We start from the raw sequence: 9,684 nt of genomic DNA, 5'->3' as shown, positions 1-9,684 counted from the left end.
CAAATCAGGAGACTATAGATGCTGGAGAGGATTTGGAGAAACGGGAACCCTCTTGCACTGTTGGTGGGAATGCAAATTGGTGCAGCCGCTCTGGAAAGCAGTGTGGAGGTTCCTCAGAAAATTAAAAATAGACCTACCCTATGACCCAGCAATAGCACTGCTAGGAATTTATCCAAGGGATACAGGAGTACTGATGCATAGGGCCACTTGTACCCCAATGTTCATAGCAGCACTCTCAACAATAGCCAAATTATGGAAAGAGCCTAAATGTCCATCAACTGATGAATGGATAAAGAAATTGTGGTTTATATACACAATGGAATATTACGTGGCAATGAGAAAAAGTGAAATATGGCCTTTTGTAGCAACGTGGATGGAACTGGAGAGTGTGATGCTAAGTGAAATAAGCCATACAGAGAAAGACAGATACCATATGGTTTCACTCTTATGTGGATCCTGAGAAACTTAACAGGAACCCATGGGGGAGGGGAAGGAAAAAAAAAAAGAGGTTAGAATGGGAGAGAGCCAAAGCATAAGAGACTGTTAAAAACTGAGAACAAACTGAGGGTTGATGGGGGGTGGGAGGGAGGAGAGGGTGGGTGATGGGTATTGAGGAGGGCACCTTTTGGGATGAGCACTGGGTGTTGTATGGAAACCAATTTGTCAATAAATTTCATTAAAAAAAAATTAAAAAAAATAAAAGAAGTTGCAAAGATATTTCCCTGGTGTTAAAACTTAACATGTAAAGATAATAACCAAATACCAGATGTTAAATACTGATTAATAGTCTTTCTTGAAAGAAAATGAATGCAGGAAACTGAAATTTATAGAAGAAATCATTAAGCTCTGGATATGAGGTAGTGCTTAATGTCACACAGAGGTAACTCTGTAAACTTAATTTAAAATGAATATAAAAATTAAACTTTGCTACTATTTTTAAAAATGTTTAATGTTTATTTTTGAGACAGAGAGACAGAACACAAGGATGAGATAGGCAGAGAGAGAGGGAGACATGGAATCTGAGGCAGTCTCCAGACTCTGAACTATCAGCACAGAGCCTGACATGGGTCTCAAACTCAAAACTGCAAGATCATGACCTGAGCTGAAGTTGGACATTTAATCAACTGAGCCACCCAGGTGACCCTGTGCTACCAATTTTATACATATTTGGAGATTATGCTGTAGTTAAACTTCTTTTAACTTTTTAATTGCCACTCTTTATTTTGCCTAGAAAGTCTGACTTCCCAATGTATAGTTTTATCATAAAACTTTCAAAAGGTTGTATATATTATGTTACAGCAAAAGTAACAGAAAAATGAGTATCTCTCATATATGGGAAAATGACTGAACCACTGGACCCCAAGAATGAAGATTTTGCATGGCACTAGACTTTCAAAAAACATAATTCCAGACTAAAAGTCAATTACATTGAGATATTGACATTAAAAGAGCAGAACCCAGAACTGATATGACCTTTGTTACTACCCTCCAAATTGGTGAGAAATACAGAGAACTCAAAAAGGCTCACAGGCATCAGGCCTATGTTTCATGTTGTCCCCAAAGCTAGATGTTCTGAAGTCTCCTTCAAACCCACAGTGCTGACAAATCTGTTTAAAACAAAATACAACTGAGTAAATTTAAAAATCATGTTGATTTCTTCAATGATTCATAAACCCGGCAGCACCCCCGTCTAACAAATAGAAAGTAGGTGCAAAGCACTGTACAAAATGGGAGACTGTTAAAGACAGAAAGGGGCTTGGACAAGGAAAGACTATTACATTATCTTCCTTTGGTGGGCTAGTGGATCTCTCAAATTATCTCACAACTACTGGCCAAAAAATTCCACCTTGTTTAAGATAATATTCCTGGAAGAGGTTGAAACTACATTTAGGTTAGTTGGTTTGCTGATATGGGACTTAGTACAAGTGACTATTTTGGCCTAGTTTCTCTTTTTAGCAGTTCCCAAATTGTGTGAATCATACATCTTTGTATCCCCCACCATATAGTAAGTACTCACTAAATATTTGGTAATTAAAAAGCTATTTGGTTTAAATAGCACCTGTCTTTTGTTTCTTTTCCCCCTCCAAATTTTGGACACATATAGTGTGTAGAAGAGTTAATAGGAGTTAAAATCTTATAGCAAGAAGGTAATTATTATTAATTTCCATATTATGACAAAACTGACCTTTACATTATTGTTAGAAAGATGTTCATCCCTGAAAAGAGGCAGTAAGAAATATTCATTTCTGTTTGCAAAAATTAAACTTTGTTAATTTAATATATAAGAGAACTTGCAATTCATACAGTGTGCATTACAAAATCATCCATTTGGATGTCATTTTCTTTAAAATGTGCATCTTCCAGTTTGAGCTATGAAATAAATAATGAATAAGAAGCACTGGGTAATAAGTTAACAACTGAATGAAAACAGTAATGACTGAAAGGAGACATAATAAACTCAGAGTCAGGGACTATGTGGGGAGGAAACAGTTTGGGGAGGAAGCAATTTTACCCAAAAGTCATGATTGTCTGGCTTTTAAACTTATCTGGAGTAGATCCCCATAAACTATTGTAAAATGGCAGAAGATATGAATAATTTGTCTCCTTTCTTTTTCTTTCTTTCTTTCTTTCTTTCTTTCTTTCCTTCTTTCTTTCTTCATCTTCGGTCTTATAATAATTTGGCTCTTCCTAATGTTAAGATCTTGTGAGGACACAATATTTGTGGGAGTTCCTTCACTATTTTTCTGAGCCAGAAGACTATTGGAATAAAGGATTTCTGAAGGTCATTTCTGATAGCCTGGAGTGCCCACTATTTGTTTATGATCTCTTGAACCTCACTCCCAGGGTTGATCCCCACTTCCAGGCATAAAAAGTAGAATTATTCTTGCATTTATAGGACTGTCTTTAAGAGTGACTTCAAATATGCCATTGAAGGGAGCAAAATTTACCTCCTTAAAACATACACACCTCTTTGTGATAAAGATTATTTTAGACTTGTAATTTGTAAGAAACAGTGAACATGGGAAAAACACTGAGCACCACAATTACTCTTTTGTAAGAGACATATATGTTTTTAAAGGGCATTTTCATTTGTAAGGTTGTCTTCCTCTCTGTATCAGTAAGCGAATGATGGACATATTTCTAGAAACTCTTCTCAGTGGAGAAGCCAGTGACTTAAATTTGCACAAAGAACATACCCTTGCTTACTCTCCTTTTTTTGGTAACTTCCCATAACTAGCCTCCCCAATCCCCCTTAATCTTTTGTCTTTATCTGAAGGTGGTTTTTATAGAAATGACTTGGGCAATTTCAGGGAGTTACTCATTTTTTTTCCGGGCCTCTCCATACACAGGAGATATAATGTGTATTAAACTTTGGTTTTCTCTTGTTAATCTATTTTTTGTTGTTAAAGGAGATGTCTCAGCCAAAGAACTAGAAATGTAGAGTGATTATTGTGCCACCTACACAGCATTTTCTGATACTTTAAAGAACTGAGCCTCTGTCTTGCTATTCAGAAAACTAAGTCCTGAAGTGGTGTGGATTCCATCAGGCCACGGTATATCAGGGCCAACAACAGATCAAGGTGTCCTGATTTCCTCCATAATTCACTGCCTGAAATAGTTAAGGAGTTTATATTAGGCATCCCTGTTCAACTCCACATTCCCTCAAATTATTTCCAATGATAACCACTGGGAAAAACTAAAGGCATTCCCATCATTTTCCTGGTTTGCATGATAAGATTCTCTTTCTACTCACTGTTCTACTTTTCTCCAGGCTGGCCTCATGAGTATGTGTTCTGTGTGCTTGCACAGGAGCATATATTCCCAAGGGCTATTGCTCGGCTTAATGGTCTATATCTCCCATCTTGAAAACGTCATAATTTTATATCTGGGTGTACACGTGAGCAGAGGAACGATGCTGGGTGGCAGCGTTGGCTTGTGAATTTGACACAGCAGCAGTACCTGCACAGGTGGGCTCAGCAGCATGCACCCAGAGCAATATGCCTGGCCTCCTCATGTGAACACAGGTATGTCCGTTTCCAGGGCACATAGAGACCCAAGGGAGTATCTCTTCTGGGACTGGGACCAGACTGATGACGGTGATGACAGCAGCAGCTGCAGAGGCAGCACAGAGGTGGAAGAGTCCACTGCCAGGAGACAGAAGGAGCTCTGCCTGGCAATAGCAGTGACTCACACTGGGGGCAGGGGATGACTTTCACTTCCACCTCAAAGCCCATCCTGTGTCATTGATAAAATTACTATCTTGCCTGAGTGTCTGGACAGGAAATGATAATGGAGCTTAACTAGTAGTAGTAATCTTTGTCAGTGAAATACCACAAATAAAAGTACACACATTGCCATTGCAATAAAGCATATTGGGAAGTTATGAGAATTAATAAAATAATCCAAAACTTATACTTTTAGAAACTTCCACAACATTGCAAAGAAAATTTCCAGAAGTTCAGAAATAGAAATGCAATTTAACAATGTTAAAAATATTTAAAATTTAATGTGAAATATTATTGATGAAAATAATAAAATTTCATATAAAATTTCAGAAACATGAAAAAAGATCACAGTAATTTACCTTGTATTTGGAGATACAGTAATAAAATGAATAAATGGGTATTGGAAGCATGAAGTGACTTCCACTATCTTTTACAAAGTCCACAAATTACCAGAAATTTGAAAGTTTCATTAAAGTGACAGTTATTAAATATATATTTAAGAGCAAATTCAGGTTTACATATCAATTGATGGATTGAAATTGATTTATTAGAGAACTTTATTAGAAAAAATTTTTCCTGAAGAAACATCAACTCTACATGTACTAAAATTTGCATTTGGATATAATGTATCAGATGTTGGATCCACTGTTGTCACCACTTATAAATACTCCAAACACTTCCAATAACATACTCATAATGACTCTTCTCAAATTAAAAATTGTCAAAAATTAATTGCCTCCTTGAATTTTCCACAGGTGACTAACAGCACATTCAACTGTATGGATAGAAAAATGAAGTTCCTAAAAGCATAAATTTTGATGAAATTAATTTGGAGAAAAATGAGGCAAAAAATATTACCAATGATGACATCACAAAACAATGTATTACTATTTATTATATTTAATAGATAAGAAATTAATTTTGAAGAAAAAAGTCTTCATATTTTAGCACAGAGGATGGCACCCTTTCTGCTTTTGAAAAAGAGGCCTCATGCTTTCATTTTGTGCTGTGCCTCATAAATTATGCAGGGTATTACCTACCTCCTCTCTACCAAACCTGAGAAAATAAAGAGCATTTCTTCACTTACCAATGATGAGAAGTGTTAGCAATCTACTTGAACAGGAAGTTCACTTGAGCTGAGAGTTTTTATTAGATTAATAGCGGGACGTGTTTAGAAAAATGATTTATCAATGACTAGAATTGGTGTATAGAAGTTGATATTCCCCCAACCTATTCCGGTAAAACTTTGAAATGTAGCGAATGGGAAATAAAATAACCTATGAGAGGCATGAGCGAATACAAGGATAGCAGTGACTACTGAGTATGTGATAAGTGTCGGGGGTGGTTATGGGAATGTCCTTGAACCCCCTAATTCCTAATAGCTACACTCAACTTTTGATCCACTCAGATTATAACTAACCTCAAAATTTCTTCATCTCTTATGGCACATCCAAGTCTTAATACTTGATTTTGAGGGATACCTGAGATGAAATCATTTTCCTAGGATTCACTTCCGTAAAAGAAGCATAAACTTGTTATAGTTTATTCAGGATGGTCTAGGACTTTAGAATCCCTGATGAAGTCTCACCTACATCTTTCTAAATCCAAGTTAGCATATAGTGGGAAAAAAAAAATGTAACATACATAGATAAGTCATTGAGTCTACAATGGGAAGAACAAGACAGTTTCTGACATTATTTAGATCTAGACATTCAAGAAACATTTATTTTTCTCTTTATATATTTTGGAAAATAAATGTAAAATAGTAAAACTGTTATGCTGAATGACAGCTTCAGTTAAACAGTTTCCATGTTCATTTCCACATGAAAAAGAACCATTTTCATTGGGAACCTATTAGCAAAAAATGAGTGCATTTGAAAGTCATGAGAAAAAGCATCATAAAGATAAAAAAGAGAAGGCTTAAAATTACATATATGTTTGAGAGACAATTTTGTCCAGACATGAGTGACTTTCTTGTGATTCTAGTCCTTGTGATCCAAGAATAAAATAATATTTTACAATTACTGTACACTGATGAAGGGACTTATACCCAAGTCTTGGGTACATATGCAAAAAGCTTTGTCTACATTTTCAAAAAGCAGATTCTCTGAATCATTCTTCTCAGGGCTCCCATCACCTCCTTGTTTCGCAGGCTGTAAATGACAGGGTTGAGCATTGGGGTCAGAATGGTGTAGAAGACAGCCAGAACCTTGTCCTCTGCTGGAGATCTCAGCGATCTTGGGCGTAGGTAAGTGTAAGCAAAAGGTACATAGTATAAAGTTACCACTGTGAGGTGTGTGCTGCAGGTCGAATAGGCCCTCTTCCTCCCTTCTGTTGAGTGCATGCGGCAAATGGCAAGGAGAACTCGGCCATAGGAACATGCAATGACAATGAAAGGAAACACAAGAAAGAGGGTGGTACTCACAAACACTGTGTACTCATAGAGCCAAGTGTCCATGCAAGCCAGAGTCAACATGGCTGGGACATCACAGAAGAAATGGTTGATGGACCTGGACCGACAATAAGGGATATGGAGGGCATATACAGTGTGGGCACAGGAGTTGATTGAGCCCATTATCCAAGATCCTGTTATCATCAACACACACACTTTTTTGTTCATACGAATGGGATAGTGAAGAGGAAAGCAAATAGCCACATAACGATCATAAGCCATAGATGTCAAGAGCAATGCTTCTGCCCCTCCTAAAGTTAAGAAAAAGAAGCTCTGAAAACCACACCCAATGAAGGAGATAGACTTGTTTCCAAACACAAAATTAGAAGCCATCTTGGGAACAATAGTGGAGATGTAATTTAGGTCAATGAGGGAGAGCTGACTAAGTAAGAAATACATGGGTGTGTGTAGACGGGTGTCTAGGAAGATGAGTAGAATCATGGACAGGTTGCCAAACAGAGCCATTAGAAAAATGAGGACAATGAGAATAAAAAGGAGCAGGCCTATTCTTGATGGTGGAAACAACCCCAATAAAATGAAATCAGTTGATGTTTGAGTATAATTTTCCATGGGGCATTGATGCAATTTTCCTGAAGGCAGATAGAAAAGTAAGTCAATCACAGAATATGAAGCTTTTTTTTTTTTTAGTTGTGTAGTATCTAAAATCTTACAGTGCTTAAGTAAATAACTGAATGTTTCTATTTTGTAAAAAAAAAAAACAAAAAACAAAAAACGCAACAAATTATTTTTTGACCTAGAGATTAAAATTTGAAGATGCAAGCATTAGTAGCCTAAATCTTTTCTAAGAAATCTTTAATGTCATTAAAAAAAACATATATTCGCTAAGAATTTATCAGGATACATACATTTAGCTTACGTAAACATACACAAGTATTGCCAAAATCATATGCTTATTCAAAATGCATGCACATAAAATCAACATAAATGCATACATTGTACAGTTATTTTAAGAGTAATGTTTGTGGCCCATAAAGGATCATTTTTCTTTTATATCTAATACTTACTTCTAAAACTGCAGCAGCCTATCAGCTTATGTTGAGGAATAATATTTATTTCTTGAGTCCTCTTTGCATAGTAATATCAAATAAAACATCCTTGAAGTCAGGTAACACTATTTGGTTCACATGTTCTGAAATTGTGAATGAATACTTGATGTCAAGTACCATTGATACAAAATCTTCTCTTCTTCCTTCTGAATGATACAGTTAGAGTTGACTCTTCAACTTAATATCTATACACCATAGTCATGGCAGGTTCCATAAATCTGCTAGAGTTTCCCAATAACCATATGTTTATAGACATTTCTTATATATTTTATCATAGAGTATCATAATTATTATCAATCATATTCCAGAATATGGTATAGTTAAGAGCCGACTCATGTAGTATCCATCACAAACCCAGAGCAGTAGTTCATAGACAATATAAGCAGTAGCCCTTATTATCAATTTTAATAGAATTACCATATGATAGAACAATATCACTTCTGAGTACATGTCCAAGAGAAATGAAATCAGAGTCTAAAATAGATATTTGTACACCCATGTTTATAGCAGCTTTATTCACAATAACTACAAAGTGTAAGCAACAAAAGTGCCCACTGACAGACAAATAATGAACAAACAAAATACAGCATGTGTGTGTGTGTGTGTGTGTATATATGTATATACATGTATAATATATATGCATATTATATATAGTATTATATAATAGCATAATATATATAACATATAACATATATAACATATAACATATATCATATTATATATTATGCCATTATATATACTATATATATTATATATATGCTAATATATTATATATTTTATATAATATATATTGTTATAATATAATTATAATATATCATTTATTATATAATATTACATTATATAGTATATATGATTATATAATAATTATATATTATATAATAGCATAATATATTATATAATAGCATAATCTGATTATTTAATGCATATATATATATATATATACACATATATACATAATCATTCGCTTTTTTAAACAAAGAAAATTCTGTTATATGCTACAGGATAAATGAAGTTTCCAGATGTTATACTAAGTAAAATAAACCAATCAAAAGAAGCCATATGCATGATTTAACATATACAAGGTACCCAGAGTAATCAAATTCATAGAAATGAAAGTGGAATGGGGGTTAAGAGGGCCTGAGAAGAAGGAGAAATGGGGAGTTAATACTTAATGGGTGTAGAGTTACAGTTGGGCAAGATATAATTTTGGGGATGATGATGGTAATGATTAAGCAATAATATGAGTTTCATTAATGTCATTGGAATGTACACTTAAAAATAAAATGGTAAGTTTTATTATATAATAGATATATATGTATGTATTTACTCCCATTAAAAATTCAGAAGTAGAATATAAGTGTACCTAAATTATTTCATGTTTGGAACCTACAACAAGGACCAGAATATGTGCAGTGCAATTGACCTTTGTATAAAGTGTGGCCTCCGAAAAATTGCAAAGGAAAGAGTGGGAGAGCAAATTTTTTCCATAAATGCCATTTGGATTCAATGTATCACATATTATACCATTTTCAATAGGATACCATTTATATTAGTATTTTAATGATTGACAAGAAAAAATATAATATTTGAAATTACCAATAAAATTATGATCACTCTTACCACATACATTTTATATAAGGCTCTCTGTGATGAATTTACCATGAGGTGGTTAGTATTATTCCACTCTAAAGGTGTAAAACATCAGCACAGAAAACAAATAATTAATGTCACATCATATCTGGTATTTGATGCTATGTATCATGACTGCCAGATGAACACTTTTTTTTTGTTCTAAGATGAGAATTTTTTATTACTCATGTTGCATTGTTCTAATATCCTGTCATGGGACATCATTTAAAGGGCCCCTGAATCTGACATTGAAGCATATTGAACTCTTGAGTAACAGCCTTGAAAATTTCAGGGTCTCAAGTAGAGAGAA

General features: G+C 34.6%; 1 protein-coding gene across 1 annotated transcript; it reads right to left on the bottom strand.

Annotated features, from left to right (window-relative positions):
* Positions 1-6,309: 6,309 nt before the first annotated feature.
* On the bottom strand, positions 6,310-7,248 carry LOC125171642 (olfactory receptor 2L3). The gene has a single exon (XM_047868823.1). It carries the CDS (start codon positions 7,246-7,248, stop codon positions 6,310-6,312), a length of 939 nt encoding a protein of 312 aa, XP_047724779.1.
* Positions 7,249-9,684: the final 2,436 nt, after the last annotated feature.

The sequence above is a fragment of the Prionailurus viverrinus genome, chromosome A1, assembly GCF_022837055.1.
Source record: "Prionailurus viverrinus isolate Anna chromosome A1, UM_Priviv_1.0, whole genome shotgun sequence".
NCBI lineage: Eukaryota > Metazoa > Chordata > Mammalia > Carnivora > Felidae > Prionailurus > Prionailurus viverrinus.
This window is presented reverse-complemented; position numbering and strand designations above follow the sequence as displayed.

Bases quoted from the DNA above. Each gene is read 5' to 3' on its own strand.
- LOC125171642 (XM_047868823.1), bottom strand. From the start codon at position 7,248: ATGGAAAATTATACTCAAACATCAACTGATTTCATTTTATTGGGGTTG.